We start from the raw sequence: 24,550 nt of genomic DNA on the forward strand, positions 1-24,550 counted from the left end.
GGGTGGCTCAGTAGAACAGGTGAGGGTCTCAGTGAAGAGGATGAAGATGAGGGTGGCTCAGTGGAACAGGTGAGGGTCTCAGTGAAGAGGATGAAGATGAGGGTGGCTCAGTGGAACAGGTGAGGGTCTCAGTGAAGATGATGAAGATGAGGGTGGTTCAGAAGAACAGGTGAGGGTCTCAGTGAAGAGGATGAAGATGAGGGTGGCTCAGTGGAACAGGTGAGGGTCTCAGTGAATATGAGGAAGAGGAGGGTGGCTTAGTAGAACAGGTGAGGGTCTCAGTGAAGATGATGAAGATGAGGGTGGTTCAGAAGAACAGGTGAGGGTCTCAGCTCTGTTTCTCTGCTTCATTCTGACGTTCAACTCAACTCACGTGATCAGCTGCTCTCGTGTTACCTTCCTCCTGCTCCGCGCCGTTAGCATATCTTTGCTAATGCTAACAAACTGACATAGAGAACAAACTGCGGATAGAAATTTTCTCTCTGCAGGTGTGTCGCCAAACTGCCACAGTCACCACGTGACCTGCTACGTCATCATCAGGCTAAATAAACAATCATCATATTTTTATAATGGGCGAAAGTGGTAACAGTTTATTTATTTGTATTTAAACACAATCACGGCTAAATCATTACAAACTTTAATAAAAAAACAAAAACAAGTAAAAGAACGCTGCCGCAGCTGGGTGGGATCTGAGGCCCCCTAGAGGTCGCAGGCCCCCAGAGTCGACATGATGAGTTCCTTTCAAATAATACATCCATACATTGAAATTATAGTAAATCCACGTAGATAACCTGTGCTTAGTGTCAGTGTGCTGGTCATTAGACAAGTTGCCCTAAAACTAAGTAATGTTTGAGGATGTGTTTAGTTCGGGTGGACCTGTTGTGTTAATTCTCGTGCTATGTTTATGGTTTGACAAGATTAAGGTTTTAAAGAATGTAAACGATGCTGTATCCACGGCAGATGAAAGCTTTTCATTGTCTTTGAGTAGGTTGGGTTAGTTCTAGACACATGACATGGCAGCTCGCCAAAATTGAAGCCAAGGCACCTTGATCACCACTCAGTGGCTGCAATATTGATATTATCAATCATGCTATTCCATGTTAGTAGGTGGTACATGGACCAAACTAAAACTGATCAGTTGGCCAGCAAGACGCATGCACCTCCTGCTGTAGTTTCCTCGCCTGCAATGAAACTTTATGAGCATCTGACACTCACTCAAACATTGACCTAACACATGGATTGTACGTGTGGTTTTTCATCTTATGGAAAACAAACTTTTTAGTGTGGCAGCATCTCCAACAATGTTTCAGCCATCCTTCCTCAGCAGTGCAAACAGATCTATCATCTATATCATAATGGATTAGTGCAAATGTGAAAGCATTTTATAGAGCATATTTTGGGGTCGAAGCTAATAGAAAAGAAAATGTTGCTGATTCAATTGCTCCCGTATGAGCTATATGAGAATATTAACCAGTCGTATCATTGCAAAATGCAAATAGATATTTTAAAACTACATTATGGAAGTTTTGGGCTAAATAAACCTTGTAAGATATTGAACTACAGAAATATTACATTTAATTTGACATTAAATGGATTAAATTAATTTAGAATGTTTATGCTTTAGCAAACCTTTACTCTCTAGTCCCCACTGTGTAACATCCTGTTGTACTGCACAATCTTTCTATATCCAGAGGGAAGAAAGCATATAAAGGTGATTGGTGTCAAACTATTGGCAGCAGCTATGGTCACTGACATGCTCATTCATGCATGAGCTAAACAAATTGAAGATAAACTAAAAATATAGAAACTCCACAGGATACATTTGAAGTCAGTAGTGGTTCATGATGCAAATGTGCTGTTGTTATAGTTTGAATTGTGGAACTGAGTGCAGTAGGTTCCAATCAAGGAGGCTGAGGGAATCCAGCAGCTGTTGCCAGAGGTACATGAGGGAAAAAATGTATAAAAGCCTAATTCACCTTATTTAAAAGATTAAACAATATATAGACCAATATAACTCCTGAACATTACATATCATGCTTTAGAGTGCATGGAAACTAGATCATCAAGCAAAGAGGCTGAACTAGTGTTAAAGTACAGATTCCATTTTTAAAATAGGTTAATGTTATTGTGATAAAGGCTTTGAAATTGCTAAAATTATTGGATCAACAGTTGAAACTATGGTTGAAACAGTGAAGAACTGTGCCTCTAGTATCATTAGACACCCCCCCCCCCCCCCCCCCCCACACACACACAATAACAATAGCCACTTTCATGTAAGTGAGAGTTGTTAAATAAAATCCTCACATTTGGACACATGGTGAACATGGTGTGTGGTCTCGATGGGGGGGGAACCTCCCTGGTCTGTGGGAGTACATCAGGCAGGAAGGCCTTAGTGAACACATTCTATATAGATCGTACCTCATTAGGTTGTGATATTTCTCCTGCATCCAAGAAACCCTACTGAGTTGCATCAAGGTCATAATTTCCAACAATGGAAGAAAATAATAAAACACTCCCAACGACTGAAAACAATAAAAGGAAAAGAAGAAAAACTGAGTTGTTTACTTGGCACACATGCATTGGCAGCAGTGAGGGCGGATTGAAAGAAGAAAAGCCAGCGGAGGGTCGATTGAGATTTACAATCATTTAATTAATGTCAAATGTAGTTTACAAACGGGAAAGACATGTACCATTTCCAAGAATATACAAGACACAAATTAGTTCCGACACAAGCCTCTTGTGCGACTTGTCATCTTTGGGGCAGGTTTCGAATCAACGGAAGATCAGAGCAATCACAGCGCGAACGCAGCATCACATCCCCCTTTCTCCTCCTCAATGTTTTAACCCATTAGCCGGATGTGTGACTACAGTGAGCTATCCCAGCGGGGACAGAGCGAACAGGAAACAGGTTCACGAGTAGAGGTGAGCTCAGCTGTCACGGCGGATCTACTCGTGCTTTTCTCGCCCCTGGAATTATTCGCAGGAGGATCCCATTTCTTTATGAAGGCAAAACAAAGGATGTTTAACCCTTTTACATTATTTCACAGAGGCTGGAGATGATCAACTTCAGATGCAGAAAATCAAAAGTCTCATGAGAGTGAACACCGACACTGAGATGACACACCATCTATTTAAAAATGCACATGAACAGAATGTGTGTTTTTAGCATTAAGGCAGTCTTCCTCCCTTTTTTTTTTTTTTTCTTCCAGTGAACACAGCAACATTTTTCTTCACTGTCTTATTTTACCACCCAGGTTGTGTTAACAGGACCACTCGTGGAATTTCGAAAAGTTTTATTTTTTCTTTTTTTTTTCTCAGGTTTTTTTCTCAGCATTTCTTACAACAATACAGACGTCACAGAATACATAGTTTTACGAACACAAAAGCACACCACCGCCTCGGCCGCTGCTGCCGTAGAGGGAGGGAGGAAATGTTGAGGTTGCTAGTTCAGCCTTCTTTTTCCATCGACGTCCCTCTGCTGTTATAACTTACGAAAATAACCTGCCCATAACGGACGCCATTTTGGGGACCTTTTTTTTTCTTCTTTTCAGCACAGCAGTATGAGAATAATGGGGAAAAAGCTTTATTTTGAGACAGGTAAAACAAAAACGTCTCTAGACTATGATCTAAGCATGTTGTTGTTACTCCAACCGGGACGAAGCAGGAGTGAAGGTAAAAGGAAAAAAAAGAAGAGGCTCAGTTGGACGTTGTTGCAACTAAACAGCAGTTCCATCATTCTGCTTCATTGCAGGAAACTTGGGTCAAGAGGAATCTCTTACACCACCTACATCTTCACCATCTAGTCTCGAGCAGTTTATTATTTACGTAACTTTTTTTATTCCTGTACAGTGAAATAAAACTTTAAACGGCTCTTCAAATCGTCTTTTTTTCTTAAAAATACAGAAGGCTTCTTTTAGTCAAGCCATTTTCCCCTCCCCCAAACATCAGTCCCCAACCCTTCCAACTAAAAACAGGACTTTGATATTATATACGTCAGTGTTTGTCTGATAGTAACGTGAGACTGTTTGCATCTGTGTGTGTACGTGTGTCTGTGTGTGTGTACGTGTGTGAACTCTATGTCATTTACACTCAACATTGTAAACATACATAGAACTATATTACATGTGCTTGCACTGCATCTTGGAGGGGGAGAAATTTTGGTTTACTTCACTAAAACACCACGATAAAGGGAAGAGGGAAGGGAAGGGCCCGCGAGAAGAAGAGGTGGAAGAGAGATAAGTGTCAATCTCTTTTTCATGGTTGTCAGGTTCTTCTCAGTTTGGTTCAAAGCTCAGTTTTAGTGGCCCTTTTTTAGAATTCTCTTAAACAACAGGGGCATGAAGCTAGAGTTCTCTCTCTGGGACAGAGAACGATAAACAAAAAGAAGATTTCTGTCAAGACTTTAGGGTCGAGCATGTTTGTCCAGCGCTACTGAAATGTTGAAGAAGAGCTAGAGAGAGAGGGGGACAAAGAAGTCTTTATATTCTGCAGTTAGAAGTTCTTTAAGGTCCAGCTCCAGCAGCGTGAAGCCTCCGTGTTTCAGGAGGGCGTCGCCGGGTGCTGGGCGTCTCCACCGACTTCACAGTCCTTCAGTGGACGATTCCCCACTTTACAGTTAGAGGGGAGTCGTGTTAGTCAGGCAGAGGAAACAAGTCAGAGAGATCCCTGGTCTAGGTTTTCATTTATTTTATGCGCGGCCATGCAGCCAGAGAGTCAGTGAGTGCTGCTCAGTCATTTATGCAAACCAGTTTCCATTCAGCAGAGTCTTGTGTCTCTGGACACTCTCTGTTGGGGTTTTGAACAACGATCCAGGCCAGGAGAGTGTGAGAAAATAAATGGCGTTCAACAGGGCGGGTGATGAAATCCAAAATGGCAGAATGGATTGGAAGGATGACGAGGCGCAGGAGGGGGGCAGGGGTGCTCTTTACAAGTAGACACGCCGCAGGTCTCCGGGTGAGGTGATGGTGTTGCACTGTGGGCACAGCTTCTTGTTCCCCTGTGAAGGAAAGAGACACAATGGTTAGTTTGGTTGTTATGAAGATGACTCAGTAAGTTCCTCCACTAAGAGGATCATGTTGTCATCTGTGTTTGGTTGTCTATTAGTTAGCTGCATCACACAAAAACTACCGGATGGATTACCACCAAACATGACAGAATGTGGTATGGCTCATAAATAACCCATCACATTAAGGATCAGGGCATCGATCCAGGAATATTTTTAATCACTTCATTTAACTATTTGACTTTTTCATCAGTTTCTTAGAAATTAATTCATGGATCTTGATGAAACAAATCAGGCATCAATACCGGCCCTGCCGTATTTTTCGGCCAGGAAAACCCCCACTGCTGTGCCTCCTTGCATGTGAATCTAAAGCTGCCTGTTGTCAGCACGGTCGTCCCTCTACCTCTGCACTGCTTTGATAGTTTGCCATCAGCAGTAAAGCAGCAGGTGATAATATGCGGCACAGGGCTGACAGTGTAACAACACTCGGACTGGGTGTTCTCCACCACTGTCCTCCACCTCTCTGAAGTTAGCTGGCTGCTAACTCCTGGATGCAGGCTGATTGCTCACAGCTTCCACTATTCTGTTTCTGCATTGATAACAGATGAATGAATGCATGTAAATGTCAATCTGTGATTACCACTTTGCAGACGCATGCCTCGTTTAAGTTGTAGGAAATTAGTTCACAAACTCCTCTTCTGTTCCTGACTTATGGAGCTTTTTTATTTGAGACGAAACTGAATTTGAACCTTTCGATAAAAAATATAACTTCATCATTTCATACAAACAGTTACTAATTAAAATGTTTATTAGTTAGCAAATTACATTTAAGTTATAGCGAAAATGTGCCTAGTGAGGTCACAGTGACCTTCGACCTCAAAGTATATGATGCATTTCTGATTGTAAAATCCTTTTCATTGCTCATTCTACTGGAATCTGTGTAGAAGGTGAGAAAAATTTCAGGAGTGTGTTGATGTGAGAATCTGAAATCCCTTATAGTCTCTGTAAGCAGTGCATACAGTGGAATTAGGAGCTCTGCCAAATAAATATAAATATGACACTCAACTTTAAACCAAAATGTACTGTGATATCTAAATAAATAGCACACATAGCATTGATATAGTTCTGCATATGAATGACGCTAAGAGTCTTTGCCAATGGAAATGCTGAGTGTGCGATATTTAACACAGGTACAACAGAATTTAGGGATCACATAGCTTGAGGACATGAACCACACTAAGCCCTGCTGGTCAAAAATGTTCAGGTTTATCTGACACCAAAGATTTACAGGCTTCTTTCCACGTTAGTCCCTCAATAAGCTCTTTGGACTGGTTAGACAGACAAAGTGGGTCCAAAGGGTGAACACGTGCAGAGGGGGACTGAGGTGAGGAAATAGTCAGACAGTTGTCACACCCTCCTGCCGAGAGGATTTGTGGCTCCAGAGAACTCAAACAGTCTCTTCAGGGTTCAAGAGTGAATGAAGAAGAAGGAAAGGTGTGGAGGTGAAGAAAGGAGGAGAGAAGAGAAAGGTTTGGGATCCTTCATATGGTTTTAAATAAATGCAAACAGGTTTCTATGATATGGTGGGTTTTGTTGTGATTTGTCTTGTACCAACGAAACATCTTTACCATTGGCAAGTTTTTGTGAAGCCACCAACACTAATTTAAAAGAAAGTAAACATGTCCTTGTCGTAGTTGGTGCTAGAGACAAATTTCATTCTGCACCAAAGAGGAGCGAGTTCACTAACCAGCTTTATTTCAAAGCTTTAAAATAAGGTAGACAAACCTCGACAGAGCTCCAGCGATTAGTTATGTCCGCCACGTAGGTTAATTTGGTTTGTTTGAGAATAGAAATATTACATAAAAACTACGGGGCAGATTATCACAGAACTTGGTATAGATCAGAAAAGATTTGGTTTGGATCCACCTGAACGATTAAATCTAGGAATTTTCTTTCGAACAGAATTGAATGAATCTATTGGGTTAGCAGGAGTGCATGTGCACCAATGCTGCTCTCATACACAACTAGAGAGACAGGTACACAGACCAAAAATCGAAAGACAAGCTCATGTGAGAGAGAACTGCAATGTGCACAACTGCAGCTCAAACTAACCCTAACCCTAAAACTTTATTGACAACATCGTGAGCAAACATGCAGCAAATAGCGCTGCACAAATCTACAGGATTTTATCAGTGTAACTCACCGGATGCTGACAGCGGCTGTGAGCCTGCCACTGACCATGTGTTTTTGAGCGTTGGATTGTGCAATCACATTGTCGACATATGTCTTTTACTGTTTTTGTGGTGGTGGTGGTGGTACTGAGGGTTTCCCCGGTGTCGTTTAATTAACATATGTATGTCCCCATGAACAGATGAACAGTCTGGTTTCTATCTAAACCGGTCTGAACACACAAGTCAACATGGGAAACACGGTTGAACAGATAAGAGAGGAGATTAATTAGTAAAACATGAAAGTGTGTCCTGAGGAATTTAAAACACTTCTGAACCGTCCCTGACAAAGAGAAACCTGCCATATTCACAGCTCACTAATAGAAGTGTTCTTCGTTCCTGCATGGACAGAGGGGGCCCTCCTCTTGTTTGTTTCTTCGCCTGTCAGAGCTCTGTACTCCTGTTTGCTGCGGTCAGTAAGTGTGTGTGGGTGTGTGCCTGTCACGCTGCGGCTCCAGCTGCCTTGCTCATTAAAGCGGTGAGGGGCTGGCCTGACGTTAACTAGATTCCCAGGCATTTACTTTGATCAGGTTGTGCTCTCCCACTTTTATAGCTGTCTCCAGGCTAAGAGTTTTATGTCCTCGATATTAGGCCAGTGACGGCAGCATGCACACGTGCGCACAAACATGCACACACTCCTGCCCGAACACACAGTACACACACAGGTACTTGGCAAATGGAAACAATGGGTCTCAATCAAGAACTTTTTCTCAACCTCCATCTTTAAAAAAAGTGAAGAAAAGAAAGAAGGAAAGCTTCACGTTTAAATGTTATTTGTGGCGAATTAATTTCTTTATGAATCAGTATTGATCTTATATTGGATGCATGAGCTGAATTGGTACAGAGTTCAGCTTGACAGTACAGTGTAACTCTGATAACTAAATTGGAAAGAAGATTTTAGATATTTTTATGTTTTGGGATGTGATATTTTATATTTGTATTGCTCTAACAAATATCAATCAACACTGACCCAAACATTTCCTGAGGCTGTAACAATTGAAAAATGGAGAGAGATTTTGATGTTCTTTGATCTTCACCGCTAGAGGGGTCATACAGTCATGCTCTGCAGCTCAAAGCATGAAGGGGGCTGATGGGAATAACCTCATTAGCTTCTGGGGCATTCACCCATGAACTTAAATGTTGGAAACTTTTGGATGTTACAAATCGTTTGAAGAATCATCAAGAGATTGGAAGGATCCAGATTCATCGCCTCGGGAGCAGCAATGTCATGAACGAGGCTCACTAATGCAACATATTTTAATCCTTCATCCACAAACCCTTTCGCTTGTCTTTGCATTTGGGCCTATAATTATGCTTCTAGTGTAAAGTTAATTGAAAGTATTGAATGGAGCTAATGGAAGGGAAAGTCTTGTTAATAATTTCCCCCTGTGTGCGTCAAATGTCAACGAAGTGTGCAAGTGAGAAGGAAGAGGCATGAAGGGGGAAAGAGATGGTGAACAAGAGATAAAGTAAATGCACTGAGGTAAGACTGGAAATGAGTCAGAATTAAAGAAGGTGGAGAGAAACAGAGGAGGAAACTGTAAAGAAATGAGAGAAATCCACTGAGGAGTCTGTTTATCCTCCTCCAGCTTTTCCTCTGTGCTCCATTTACCACATTAGCACCAGCTAATTACACCCTACTGAATGTATTAGACTAAATAATAACCAACAAGACCACTGTGGTTGGTGTGTGTGTGTGTGAGAAAAAGAGAGAGCGAGAGAGCGAGAGAGAGAGACCCGAGGCACTATGTAGAACTCATCGGAGGTCTGACCACTTTATTCCAACAAGCCTTTTGGGGACCATTCCATCTAAGCTTCCCCGGCTGAGAACTGGAAGTGTTTGCATTGCCTGGATCAGTGCAAGTGTGCGTGTGCGTGTGCGTGTGTACCCACGCAGTGAGAGAACAGGTCACTTGGGGAATATTTCCATTTTAGTTCCTCCCTTTGGGGCACGAACACAGAAACTCACTGACTATGAAATGAGGCTGCAATAACTACATGTTCTGAGGAGCTGCCCGGTCGGTGTGAGTGTGTGTGTGTGTGTGTGTGTGTCATGTGAGAGAGAGTTAGTGCATACCAGAGTCCTGAGCCAGCATTCTTCACAATGGACGTGCCAGCACTGGATGGAGGTGAGCGGCATTGTGTAGGAGTCCTACAAAACAGAAAAAGAAAGAAAGGAAAGAAGAAATTTAACCAAATTCCCGGGGCACTCACACACATACACACACATGCCAGTGAGCAACAACCAAAACAACACTGCACATTTCCTGACCAACCAACATCATCAAACCACTAACCAGCAAACAACACAGCCAGCAGCCACAGAACCACTGAGCAAGGCAGCATGGGGGGGGGGGGGGGGAGCAATGAACCGGTAACCTGCATGTCAAACACACGCACACGGATACGACATGGGGCAGGCAACAAGCAGAAACAGAGGGGAGCAAGCAGAGGAGAAGATGAGGGAGAAAAACCATGATTGAACCCATCCTGATGGGCACTCCTCTCTTTTCCTCTCGAAAAGAACGGAGAGATGGAGGGGGGGGGGAGAGAGAGGGAAGTGGGGGAGGGAGTGCCTTACCCTCCGTAGGGGCTGTGGGAGGAGCCTCTTTATGCCGCTGCCGTAGCCACCAATCACAAGGCCCCTGTACAGGCAGTACAGGCCGAGGGGGAGGGACTTAGGCTGCCGCTCTCTGACCCCACTGGCCAGTGGCCGGGGCCCTGGCCACGCCCCTAGGCTCTTGATCTCTGCACCTAACTGGATAGCAGGCTTCCTCTGCGGAAGGGGAGGGAGTGGGTGTGGGAAGAGGAGAGGGGGGGCGAAAGGTGGCATCGGTCACAGTGCCGGGATTGAACTGATTGCGCGCATACACACCGCAGTGCAACACAAACACGCGTGTGGACAAAACCACTCACAGATATAAGAGCGTGCGTCAATGACAGCCAGGCAACCACTGTAGGGATTCAGCCCACGAACGTACAGTACCTATACATTATGTTCATATGACGGAAGTATGTATATACGTGTACTTTGGCGAGCTGTAGCAAACGTCACATTGACACACCTCCCAGTTTGATAGATGTCGAGGCGTAGGTAAAAGCTACCTACGCTAGGTAGGTTTATGTACATACATAAACCTACCTAACTCAGTTTTTTTCTTTAGTACATCAGGAATTGCCACTGCAGTGTGGCCTTTATTAGAAATTTTGTGAAACTTGTGTGGTAAGTTGTATTATACCGCTACACTAGACCCACAAATTCAGTTGAACTTTAATTAAGAAAAACTTTTCTTCAAAAGCGTACCTTGAATCATGGTTTACTTTAAAGAGTAGTCTCCCAAAATCACATTTTCCCATTAATTGTCTACACGGCGGTGGCAAGCCCTATTCTTATCTGTCCAACCATAGTTTCAGGATGAACCAAAAGTCTTTTTACACATAATAACAAAAGAGATCTCTAACTTGGTGTTTTCCTCTGTTGCTACATTGTATTGCTGTGTGCGGCGCAACTGGCAGCGTGTACGCTTACGCTATCGTCCATAAATCCATCCAGGCAGACATTCAGACCTCAGTTTCTGTGTAAATGCAAGTGTCATGTAATGCAGTTATCTCTAACATGAGAACTAATCTTTCACTCTTAAGTCTGTGTTCCTGTCACTCAGAAACCTTTGTGTGCGTCCATGTGCATCTCCTGCTTTCCACTATAGATTGAATTCATTCTATGGGGAAAGCTGAACATTAAAAGAATATTGTTGTTGTCATTGAAATAACCAATAATATTTATTGTGTTGATAGTGTTAAGGTCTGCAATAAATGATTTCCTTTTTTAAAAGCAAACTAAGGTAGGGTGTGGCTAAAGAATACACTAAATGTATTTATTGCTGAATCAATAATTTTGCGGCTTTCCTTTTGAATAATTATATTTTATATAAATTATGTTTCATTTCATATTTGTTTTTATCCGTTTTGATTATTTAATTCTATTTATTCATTTAAAAATGTACTTAAATATATATAAAAATATTCCTATATTTGACATATTTCCTCATGTCATGTGTTTGTCGTGTATCTTTCCTTTTATCTTGAGGCACATGGAGTCTATGCTTGTCATGAGAAATCTGCTATATAAATACACACTAAAAATAGTGCCTCTAATTAAGTGAATCATTTCTCACGTCGAAATAAGACAAATTTGAAGGCGCCTTCTATAAAGACCAGTAGATGGGGGTAGACATCTACTGACAGGACTGAAGCACAGCACTGAGCTCGCTCCACAGACAGCAGAGGACATCAGACAACTTGAAACAACTTAGCTCCTGCAGGAGAGCCCTCGTTTCCCACTCACATTCAACTACCTGAGCATCTGCAAGTTATGATCCATAACAACCACCTGGCAGGTCACGTGTTAAAGACTTGACGGCAGCGCTCAGTGTAATCTGGTCAAAGTGTTTAGGGTGCAGTGGAAACCTCTGGCTTCTCTGACACTTGCTAGCGAGAGTAATCGGATGACTTTAAGATCGGACGCACGGTGACAGGGACGGAGTGCGGCGACAGGTTAAAAGACAGACAGAGACGGATGGGACAGCTTGTGTGCGTTTCGCCGTGTGCCTGAGTGTGTGAGTGGGAGACGCGGGACAGTGACAGATGAGCAGAGAGGAGCCTCGTGTCTATGGCGCAGTGAGTGATCGATCGCCGTGCCTTGCCCTCTGTGTCACCTCGGGCACCCGGCGACCTTTAGGAAGCGCAGGCGTCGGTAATTACCCACTTTCCTCGGACACACACAAACACACACAGAAGCACACGAGCACAAGATGCCGACGCTGCACTGTCCACAAAATTGAAGGATGACAGGATGGGTACCTGACACAAAGTGGGGAATGCAAGCACTAATGTGGAGGGGGTGGTGCAGGTCCAGTCACACCTCAAGCATCTGATGAACACAGATATTGACGATGTCGCTTGTTCTGCCTGATATTGTCAAGGAACGACATGCGGCTCATATCATTGATCTGCGAGTCCAATCAATCACTTATACAAGCTGTGAGGCACAGGAGCATTGTTTCACTTTACAATGCGGTGCTACTTCCACCATTTTATGATTCCAGCTGCTGTGTGTCAGAGTTGGTGCAGAATTGACCTTTTACTGGCACTGCCTTGATATGGAGATAATGCATTATTTAAATAAAGGTAGATTCTCATTCTACATCTGAAGCTTTTCAGATGTTGGTGTGAAGTAATCAGCACTGGAAACCATTCTGCCAGCAGACAACCCTGTTAACTTTCAAAGCCATGCAAGTGCAAGAAACACCACAGAACCACAACGGTAACACAACACCAGCAGCAACCACACAGTGAAAAAGCTACTAGCACATCAAGAAACTAAAGGAATGACATGCAGACGTATCCAGCAGACAACAGGATACACCAACCAACCAAGATTTGTAATCTGGTCAAAGTCGAAACAAAAACTGAATGGATTTTCGCTTGATGAACAGTAAGGGAGCAAAGTGGGCAAAGATCTGTTCAACTTGCCCTAGCACAAGAAGAATGAAGGATTATTTCCAGTGATGTGTCCCTAGTCAGGGTCTGAATCCACAGAGGGAAGAATCTTCATCTCCTCCGCAAAAGAGATATTCTTTGCCTAATGCTGGTTTTGACCTTACTATGTTAAGTGCCTTGAGATCATGTATATTGATATATAAAAATAAAGTGTAATTGAAATTGATGAACTTACATAAACAACATGTAAAGTATAGTGTGTCCACATGGTCACAAGGAGCACCTGAAACTTTAAACTCCTGCATGACGTGAAGTGAGATACTAAAAGTTTCTGACATCCCGTGGCATAATGGTGTTGGGTTGCCAATCTACACATGTGCATATTCCTCAAAAGGCACAAACAAATAACACATGAGTAAACCTGAATATTAATATTCGGTTCGCAGACACAAAGTGAATGTGAACATAAGTGGGTGATACTTGGGGAGGAGTCAGCCACTGAATTGGGACACAGCATCTGTGGAAATATGCTATATTGGAGAATAGGGGGACAGAGACATCCTCCTTGGAAGCTTTCCTCTGGGACAATGTGGCAACAGCTACGAATAGCACTGAACGGCAAAACTATAAACCTACTTATTTATAATACAGCAGGAAGTTTTAGAAATGCTAGATGTTGTGCCATCCGACAAGAAGCACAACACCTCTGTGAAGGTTTGATGTGCGGAGACGGAGGACGTTCATGTGAAGGTGCTGATGCTCACCATGCAGATGAGACACTTGTATCGGTCTCCTCTCAGGATTTGCTTCTCCAGCTCCCGGATTCGAGCCTTCAGAGCCTCCATGGTGGTGGCCGTGGACTGCTCCTCCGTTACCCTGGAGAAGAGGAAGAGACGAGAGAAACAGAGAAGGGGTTTATTTAGGTGCGACACTAAAAGACAACAGGCGGCTGGGAGACTGTGTCAACATCCACACCAGCAACTCCAGACAAGTCCGGCTGAATCTGCACTCGCTCTCACATTGTTTTACAAAAAACTACAACGAAGAAAACTCATGTCATTAACTATAAAGTGGTTGAGCTTGAGTTGCAGACAGAGTATTCCATTCACATTCCCAGGACATGTGTCATCAAGCAGTTCGTTATGTCGATGTCGCCTGCTTAATAATAAAATACATATTATATATTTAATTAAGATATATAAATGTCTGCATCATATGCTGACAGTCGGTATTACTATACGTCTTATTGCTGCTTATTCCAATTATGACCATATTCAGGTTAAGGTTATCCAAAATGCTGTTGGGGTTTGGACAAATATCTTGAAATGATATTTGGGTCGGGTTCCGTCACATTGGCTGGGCTAACGTGAAAACATTGAGACCAGGGCGGGTTCGGACACAAAAACAGAGGATGACTGCTGGGTTTGGATTGTGAGTCTACTGTGTAGTACGACACGTGTCTACTGAACTCCTGTCTTTACCTTCTCTCTCTATATGCAGCCTCACAGGCTACCTTTAAAGTCTCCCATCCTTTCTATTACTCTTCGTTTCCAATATACAGTATAGTATGACATCCTCCTATTTAACACAGCTGTATCCCCAAAGGCCCCATGTTACCACAGATTTACAACTCCACCCCCTCCCATCCTCCCTTGAACTCCGCCTTTATTTCTTCCCCCATTTGTCGCCTGGTTCTGACGTTAACTTAAATGCCCTATCGTCTTTTTCTGGGATCTCACGTTCCACTTCCACCCTCTACATCTCTCTGTTATGTTTTCATATCAACCCTGATTATCTATCCCTCAAAATGCATTTCCTCTCCTCCTCACAACCCATCCTTTCATGTCCCTAACTTCATCTCCCTCTCCTCTAACTCCTTCCTTCCATTCCACCCGCTCTCCTCGCTTTTCTTTCTGCATCCAAGCAGCCTCTGATTAATGTGTGGCATGATCGCAGAAAATGTGCATTTAACACTGTCCAACAGCATTTAACACTGTCCAATAGCATATGAAGCAGCCATAAGTAAATCAATACAGCCGACGCACAGACCGCAGCACTGATGATGATGATTTGGCGCGGGGAGACGAGGCCGCACGAGCCAGCCGGTGTTTATTATACCCATCCACTCGCTCTCTAGAAAGATTCACGCTGTGTGGCTGTGTGTGTGTGTGTGTGCCTGTTAAAAGAAGTGTGTGTGTGTGTGTTTATGGTGATGTGGTCATTTTGCAGCCTGATAGCTGGCTGATCTATGGTATTGATCTGGATGGGGAAGGACAAGCACAGAACGGGAAGGGAGGATGAGTGCAAAAGGGAATTATAAGTGGCTGTGTGTGCGTGTGTGTCCTATGGATATGGCTTCATTTGCTGCATCCTCAAACAGCTAGGGATACAGCTGGAAATTAAACAAGGTTTGACATTCTCAATTTCCTCCTTTAAAGCAGGATTTGTCTCTTCATATTTTGCTAAATTTTCACGTCATATTTCTTAGATTATTGTCGTTAAACAAGCTCATTAAAATGATTAACAGCTGTACTAAATTATAGATGAAATTAAAATGAGACATTACAGGTTTGCACGGCCATCAGATGTCTTCAAACAACCCAGTATTAACATGAATTATGCAGGTGAGCAGAAAAGTTTTGTTGCGTTTTGTTTCTTTCTGGCAGAAACCCTAACTTTACATTTTAAGTTCCTCATCCAGCCTTCTGATCTGGACCCCGACCAGTTTAGCAGTGAAATATCAAGTATTTAAAATGGAAGTTTTAGGGTCCAGGACCTAAATGTCCTGAGATTCGAAAAGAAAATCATGATTAGGATTTTATTAACTGTGCAACTGACAAGAGCTGCAATGATTAGACACCAGACATTTTCTGGATGTAGCTTCTCCTTCTTTTAGGATTGGACATTGGTCAAATGATCACATTGGGCTCTGGCCCCAAATCATGTGATTTCCGCAAGATTGGCAGCGTTCATATCCAGGATATTTTAGCTTCTTTCTGGATAGTGGGAGGAATAGCAGATAAGCCGTCCATTTTGATATACATGGACCAATAGAGCAGTGTCTTCGGCAGGTTGAATGATTGTCAAAGGGACTTGAGAACCCACCCACCACATACAGCAGGAGGTTCTGATACTTCCACAAGGTCTCAGGGAAACATTGACCATCTCTAGCTCCTCCTGTAACCCCCTCACCATCCTGTGTCTATAAAGTACTATTTTGGACTGCTAGCCTGACTTGCCACTCTATGCCCTATAAACTGCTTTACCCTCTCCTCTTATAAGTCCTGAGCTTGTAAAAAGCCATTTAGCCTTGATTAGCCTGCTTGCTTATAAAGCAGCAGTGGACTCTGGCCTGGATGGGACTGGTTGGGGGTTGTCCCTCAGAGAATGCATTCTCATTCTTTTATCAGTTCCAATAAATCCTTCTGTCGCTTAATCAACAAAACTCCACCGATGGGTTCTCCTTCCTTGTCCGAAAGAACGGAGAGAGAAAAAAGTTTTACTCTAAATGACTCTTAAAAAAAGATCAATATAAATTTGCTTGGCTCCCTACACTCCTCTCCTCCGCTATCCCTTCTATCTCTATGTTAAATATTCATTGAGTATGACTAATTTATAGAAGACCACATTTAAAAAGTTGTATAAATGCCCAATGCAATAAAACGACATGGTAATTTATCTCAACAAGGGAAGGGGGAGGGAAGGAGGAACCAAGATTTAATGGAGGTAAGAAGCAGAGCGGGATGAATTTGCAGGGCTAAGGAAAGTAAGACAACTCTCTGGGGCTAAATGTGACACACAGAGAGATAAACAGCCTCTAAACCAGCACAAACCACAAGTAAAGATCCTTGAGTTTAAGGCCTTTATGCTATTTGTGTGCATCACTGATTTAGGCTGGCTCAGGGGTTTGCAACCGTTTCAGAAATTGATCTCACTCAGGGATGCAGAAAATGTGCGAGATAAGTGCAAGATATAACTGGGTCAAGAACTAGACAAAAATAATCTGTGCTGGCTAATTGTTACCATGAACATGGGTCCCAGGAGGTGTGATTAGCTGAACAAATCAGATCCCCTGCTGTGTTCCCACATTGAATTCTCCTGGATTTCCACAGACTTCATACTAGGAGGTGGGGCGGAGAAAGTCCACAGAAACTGCAGAGCGTCTCACTCTGAAATTTCCGATTACACATGCACCTCCTTGGGAGAGAATACGGAGGAGCTGCAGAGTTCAGTGCACGTCGGAAAGCAGCTAAAGTTGCTGTCCCACAGAACTTTTTCAAAGCTATGTACATGTTTCTAGGAGAAAAAAAACCTGAAAGTGCAGGACGTTTTGATCTTAAGTCATCCCACAGCGAAAAAGAAGCTGGAAAGCCAGACACAGACAGATAGATCACTCTGCCTCCCCTTTATTTAGTGTTCTGTCCCCATCATGTGTGGGGCTATTTCTCATTTCATTAGTGTGTGTGTGCATTTGTAGCTGAGGTCCCATACCATCCATCTCAATCAGCCCCGTGTCTTAATCTACTGTCTCCCTACATCCCAGCTTCACTCAGACTCCCACTCAACACAGGAACAAACAAATGGAGAACATTACAAATCATTTAAAAAAAACTTTTGGCACCATATACCAGGCAACATTTTATATGCAAGGTAGGAAAAATCCATTTCTCACATGTGTGTGCTGTGAAATAGCAGCGGTATATCTCTTCAGAGCATCATTCTCTGCTGCACCCTGTTAACTGAGGCCTTAACTACACTGACACACCATGATAAAACATTTAAGTCACTATTGATTTCCCCTGCCTCAGACCGATGTGTGCATGTGTGTGTGTAGGTCTTAGATGGCAAAAGGAAAAGGACTTTCTGGGGGAAAAGTGGAAGAGAAGAGAAACGCTACAGAGAAAGAAGGGAGAATGAAAGAGAGATGTAGCTCAGAGAAAGAACTGTAAAGAGAAGAAGGAGAAAGGGAAAAGAAAGGGACAGAGACTGGGCAGTGTGTGTGTGTGTGTGTGTGTGTGTGTGTGTCAGGGATAAGAAATCTAGCTTCATCACTTCCAAATTGAGGACAGATTCAATTATTTGCAGAAACCACATGGAAATCTCTCCGCATTGTTCCAGCTGGAGCACCAAATTTGGCAGCAATCGCATTGGCGGCATTGGAAGGGCCATTTATCTTGGATGGGGAAAGAGCGTCTCAGGCATTGTGCGTGTATATGTAAGCGTGTGTGTGTGTGTGTGTGTCTGTGTGTGTGTGCTCATTTATCTTGAAGGGGAATGAGCAGGGGAACGAGGACACCCCGGGAGGCGACCAGATCATTACCCATCTGGGATCAGAGGCAGAGAGAGAGACAGAGAGATTTCGCTAACGCTGCCCTGCGCAAAGCTGCACACACACACACACGCTATGTATCAATGTAACGAAAGGAGACAAATCTCATTTTCATTTGGGGACGGAGGGGCACAGAAGCTCAACAAATACAAGCATTTATAGCGAGCGGAGAGGAGTAAGGCAGGAAATTGTTCCAGCCAGCTGACTGCTTGTTCCAATGCAATCATTCAGCATCTAGTTGGCTCGTTTTTAAATGGATACTTAGATTAAGGCCTGTTCTGCTCCGGGTGGCCACTAAGACCTCACCTACAGCATTGTGTTCCAACATCTGCACCCAGGCCACAGACAAAGTACTGAGATCGGATTTTCTGAGGAGAAATATATTTATAGTACTTTTTTAACGTGAAATTTAGCAACTGGGTGTACCAGAGATTTAATGGAAATCTTCAGAGATTGATCTTATTTCCAGAAATGAGTCCCTTACCGACATAAGTTTGATGTAAGTTATGGCCTGTCTATAGATGTCTCTAACTCAAGTGAGTGGTTTGAGAGCACTGATATTTAATCAGTCGGATCCAAGATGGCATGCACCTCTGACATGAAGTGGAGTCGGGTTTTAGAGGAGTAAGTATTAAATAGTGAAGGGAACACTGAAATAATTTTTTTACTTTTTGGTCAACAGTTGGTGGTCTGTGCTAAAAGGAAAGGGGGCCTCTCTCTTGTGGTCCCTAGATTGTATGACATCTTGAGTCTTAACACTATGTGTGTCCCAACAAAAGAAAGCATTTACCAACTGATGACTTGATATTAAGGCATTTGGACCTTCATCACCTCTTACTATGGCCCAGCCAAAAATCAAGTTACTTTCTGTAGGGGAAGAACCGAGCCAAATTTTATCTTCAGACACCCGTTTTGAAAATTTCTCACGGGTTATTGTAAGATTTAAAGAACCAATGTTAGTTCTCTCTTCCTTTCACCAAATTTAAAATCTGTATCCAAATTGCTGTGGAACTAAAACACAACTGAGGGTCTGTTTTTACTGAATAAATGAGAAACTCTATTCAATAACGGTCGGTTCCATCTAGCTGATACAACATCTAATTAATAAGGTCTGTGTTTAAAGATGGACGACATGTCATGTTCACTACATCATCATTCTGAAACCTTGGCTAACAATCAGTTTAAATATGTGGCTGGGTCTCTAATTGTGAAGCATGAGGACACTACTCTTTTTTTAAGTGACCAACTAGCTATCAGTGATTTAGTCTAGTACCAGTAAGCACCTGCCTGACCACTGGCTCTCACACAGACCACTCTACTTCTCTTTCTCTCCAGCAAACGCACCCATGCAAAATAAAACAGGGAGGATCACACTGCAATTGATCGAATACATCCCCTCACTCAGCGCACACACACACGCACTCACAGCTCTTGCCTTGCAGGGCCGTGTCTGATCAATACACTTCAAGCTGCTCTGCTTATTCACCACTATCTCCTCTGCTGATATTTAATATGTGAAACACGCCCACTGGGGGCTGATTGATTCACTTAAATGAACCATTTATCTCGTGCTGAAAGGGGATGTGTTATGTAAAGCTACACCTGAGCAGGTTACAATTACAAAAAGTATGTGTGCTTTAAACCACCGATAACCAATTTTTGACCTTATTTAACTAGTCAGCAGGTAGTGTCCAATGTTTTTTTTTTGCCCGAGGAAATGACTGAGGAGGGAAAGGGTCAAATATTTTAAAGAGGAAATTCAGGTGTACAACTAAAATAATTTCAACACAGGCGTTGAGACTGAAGGCAACAAGTAGACGACAGAGTCCTGACCCCAGCTGCCTCTCAGTGTCTCTGTGCAAGTCATTTCAATAGCATGGAGCAAAAGGATAGGAGAGTACGCCAGACATGCAAAAGCAACCAAGCAAACAAATCCCTGTTTCTTTTTGCTTGCTTGCACACTGATGTTTATCCCTCGCTCTCACAATGAGCTGACCTCGATTACCAATGCAGGGGATTGATTGTGTGTGATTGTGTGTCTGTGTGTGTGTGTGTGAGAGAGATTGTCTACCTGTTGGAGATGGAAATGAGGGGAAATTACAGAGCACTGGCCTTTCATATGCAATGTGTTCTAATGGATAGGATTATGTGCGAGTTTTACAAGAAGCTTTTCCCTAAATCCTGACTTCAAAAATTCAAACCATAATCAAACAAAAAACTTCTCTAAGCTGAATCTGTTTAAACACCACATGTCATGTTCAATCAATCTTCTTGGGTTTGCAGAGTAACTGTTTGTGTCTGCATTAATGATTCTGAGACAGTTCTGTGCTCCAAGAGAACACGACCACAGAGATAATTAATACCCGGAGAGACCCTGGTCCCCCCACACACACCCACAGTATCCACACAAAATGTTTCATTTATGACTGTCTATAAGTCAACTCTCCCACAAGTAAGAAAACTCATTAGGGAGTCAAACAGTGACTGTGTGTATGTGTGTTTTTTGGGAACCTACTTTTCGATCTCACTGTTTTTACAGGTGCGCGGGGCACAGGAGGAAGAGGAGGAGGATGAAGGAGTGCTGGGGTCTGTCTTGCTGCTTTCTCCATTGCTTGTTGAAGGCATTTCTATAGAAAATACACAGAGGCAACGTGATTAGCAAATACCTGCACTCTATGATATTCTAAATAAGACCTTTAATAAAGGCTTCTGGTATTAAAACTCGTATACATTATTATTTTTAAAGGGAGGAGAGGGTTACAAATAAACTGTACAGAAAAAACAACAATGGGACCACAAAACAAAGGGAGCAAATCTTATCGGTTTTGAAAAAAGTTTAGAAAAGAATAATGTCAAAGTAATGCATTTGATTTATCATATTAAGGGTTGGTAAAAAATGATCTCGACTAGGCTTACCATCACTGGCCCATTTGGAGAACTCAGTCGTTATTCTACTAGAAGGCATCCCACCACTGCAACAGAGACACGTCGGTAAGAACAGGACCATAAAAATACATCAAAACCCAAATACAAGTGGAATGCTTAGTTAGTAAACTGATGGACAGGGAAACTACAAATGTTTTCATTCACTTTATTACCATATTTTAACAATTGTACTTTTTTGAACCACTTTGTGACTATGCTGAGGTGCTACAATATACTAAATTGACTGTACTCTCAGGTATGAATATTTTCCTTTTTACATTGTTGTACTATTGATTTTTATGGTTTTGGTCTGTTGGCTCGACAGGGGACATGTGAAGACGTTTCTTTAGATCCAGAGAATAAAAAAAAGGATATTATTTTTTGACACTTTATAAACTGAAAGATTAATTACCTAAACAAAAATAATAATTATACTAATAACAATAAATACTTGTCAGACTTAGCAATATTGATTTAGTTGCAGATTTTAAATTAACGGACTTATTGTGAGTATTATGCTTGTTTAATAGTAATTCGGCCTTCATACTTGAGCACAGCTCCCCGTAGTGCCTCCCTCTCTCTGGCCTCTCCTTGGTCCTCTCCGGCTCCAGAGCAGGGGATAATATCGGCCTCGGTGTACTGAGCTTTGCCGTACTCCAAGGTGTCGTCTCCGTCCACGTCCAGGTCGATGTCACTGTCCGCCGTGCTTTCCTTTATGTTACACGTGGCGAAGCCTGTTCCTGCGAAAAATATTTAAACAGAAATGTCAGCATTGCATTCATTTAAGAAGAACAAAGTAAGACTAGGATTCAGTAAAGTGGGTGAAGCCAGACTATGGTCCGATATACATCTGACCAAGGCCTTAATATAGACACACATTCAAAGTATCCACATACTTTAATATGTTTTTCAAAACCAATAGATTAAGATTTTACTCGACTGCAACTTAGCTAAATTTTCTTTGTCGTAAGCTTTTGGTGGAAATGTAATTCACTGCAACAAATTAAAAATCCCACACAAAATATATCTCATTAGGACAATAAAGATTTTAAACTGGGGGAAATTTGGTGAGAGAAAGAGACAACTTTCAGACATGAGAAGTGATGAAGACTGACACCGCGCCCATTAATCTATGAGAGAGGGATGAGGGAGAAACAGAGAGAGCCAGAGAGAGAGAGCGAGAGCGAAATCTAGTGATGAACGCTGAGACAAACCCTCACTGCTACCTGACCACTGAGTTCAGCTCCATTTAGCCACAGAGCCGGCTCTGTGTGTGTGTGTGTGTGTGTGTCCGTCACTTAGAGGCATGTCCTCAGTGTTTGTTTGAGACTGTCTGTCCCTCTGTCACTTAGGCCCCTTCTCACCAAACCATTGAAGGTGTGTGTGTGTGAGCTTGAGTGTGAGAGTCTGTCTACCTGTCACTTACACCATGTCTGTCTACCAGGCAAAGGTAGGTGTGTAGGTGTGTGTCACTTACACCCTGATGGTTAAAGCACTTGGTAGTGTGTGTGTGTGTGTGTGTGTGTTACTTAAGATGTGACAGTGAAGGTGTCTGAGTGTGTCTGCCACTGACAGGCCTGACAGCAATCTTATTTACACCTATCCCAATTTCTACAGGCTTTCAGCTGGACGACTGTGATATGTTATGTGTGTGTGTGTGTGTGTGTGTGTGCGTCCAGATACAAGTTCGACAGAGTTGACAGCCATCTTATTTAACCCTCCGTCCCAGTGTGAGTGCGTCCTGATACTTCCTGTAACAGTTGGTCTCGGTGCACTGCTGTGTCTCTGTAGTGTCTTAGTCAAAGTGCAAATCAGCTGCTACAACTTGTCTCTCCTGGGTTTTAAACATCTTCTGCGGCTTCTCGTCCTACCTTGCTCTGTTAATCATTCCAGTCTAACTCTGGGAAAGAATAAAACATGAGCAGGGAGAAGAAGGAATGGGAGCACGGAACGACTGAAAGCTGCTGTGATAAAACGCGCCACCAATGCCGAGACATTTTACGACAAGCCCATGGTTTTTAGTGATCAAATAAAAAGGACCTTTTAACTTTTATTTGGTCTCGGTGGCAGCGGGGAACATATGGGAACAATGGCCGCACAGTGTAAATCTAGCTGCCGGCCGACTCTGTTCAGCTACTGAAGCTGTAGGTTTTCAGAGATTGGCAGAAGGCATATGTTACATTATGCAAGTAAAGTGCTGATACGGTGAAACATCTGGACCTGTGGAGGTGTTTTTCCCCATCCGTTTACCAGCAAAGATCATATTCACGTTCCTATTTGGAACGTTTAAACATTGTTTTGATACTAATTCTGAGAATTTCCTCAACAACTTTTAGTTCTTGTATTGGTTACTAATTATATGAATGAATCTACATTAGACCTCTGTAATAAAACGATAACCTACGGCTTTTTTGAGAGACACGTATCCGTTCCAAATCCCAAATGTGTTATGTTTGATTAATCAGATTTGAATGAAAACAGACAGTCTTTGGCTTTTGGTCAATTACAAATCAATCAAAATACAGTCAGATTTTTTGCCTTTTTCAAAATTGTATATCATCTTATATCAGTTTTTTCTCCACAGTCATTGAGCTCCAAATACTCTTAATGAAACGTAACCAACACAACTTGTGTTTTCTCCACTGCATGCCGCAGGCTTGGGCTGGTTTGATACAATGGGGAGTCAACATCCCCAAACAAACACAAGCTTTGATTTTGGGTCTAACATGTGATGCAGTATCATCTCACATTCCCATCAAAAGCCACGTGAGCTTGCGTGTTGGTGAATTGCTCTTCCTCCACCAACATGGATTATTATATGAGAGGACATCAACACTGCTGTTTAGATAAATCCTAGATGAAACATTCTTTAAAAATATCAATAAGTAAAAAAAAAAGATAATTAGTAGAGTAATTAATGATAAACTTAGTTATAGCTCCGGGCGTAGCAAACAGCTAATACTTAAAAAATGGATTTCATATGTCCTGATACATATCTGTAGAGTGCTCGCTTTGATTATACATGTGCATGGCCTGTTTGCTCCGTGTGTGTGTTCTCAGTGCTTTTACCTGTCCCTCTAAGCAGTCTTGGCAGGCCAATCTAATCTGGCTAGGGGAAGGTCAGCCCCACTCTAACTGCCTTTCACTCACATTATGCACCAACAACCCCCCTTTCCCTCTTTCCTTCACCTCTCTTCCTCCTTTCCTCACCTCCCTCTCCCTCCTGTTTTGTATCATCCCCTTTATTCCTTCACATTTCCTCCATTTATTGTCTCCACTCTCCCCTCATCTCTTGCTTGAAACAGTTTCCTTCTTTTACACCAACCTTCATCACACCATTTTTCTTCTATTTTCCCTTTCCTGCCCGTTGAACTGTTTCCGCTCCTTTCTGCTAGATAGAACCGGATCGACACACACATCTCAGTCTGTCTGTCATTATCATAACCAGGTCCTCCAAACTGCTAACTATCACATTGTATTGTCTTTTCTCCATGGCAGCCACACATTTACATACGTGTCCCCACAACAACACTACAAGTACAGATGTGAAGAGACAGGCGCGATCAG

At 42.6% G+C, this 24,550-nt stretch overlaps 1 protein-coding gene across 2 annotated transcripts in view; it reads right to left on the reverse strand.

The window, feature by feature from the left end:
* Positions 1–3,276: 3,276 nt before the first annotated feature.
* rnf220a (ring finger protein 220a) overlaps positions 3,277–24,550 on the reverse strand; it is a 162,435-nt gene continuing 141,161 nt past the window's right edge. For both annotated transcript variants that reach the window (XM_053437822.1, XM_053437821.1), the window contains 6 exons: positions 21,531–21,723; positions 20,975–21,030; positions 20,574–20,685; positions 13,494–13,605; positions 9,308–9,382; positions 3,277–4,996 (listed from right to left, as the gene is read on the reverse strand). In XM_053437822.1, coding sequence (XP_053293797.1) covers positions 4,925–4,996; positions 9,308–9,382; positions 13,494–13,605; positions 20,574–20,685; positions 20,975–21,030; positions 21,531–21,723 — 620 coding nt within the window. In that variant the 3' untranslated portion in view covers positions 3,277–4,924. The remainder of the gene's footprint in view (positions 4,997–9,307; positions 9,383–13,493; positions 13,606–20,573; positions 20,686–20,974; positions 21,031–21,530; positions 21,724–24,550) is intronic.

The sequence above is a fragment of the Pleuronectes platessa genome, chromosome 13, assembly GCF_947347685.1.
Source record: "Pleuronectes platessa chromosome 13, fPlePla1.1, whole genome shotgun sequence".
NCBI classification, from domain to species: domain Eukaryota; kingdom Metazoa; phylum Chordata; class Actinopteri; order Pleuronectiformes; family Pleuronectidae; genus Pleuronectes; species Pleuronectes platessa.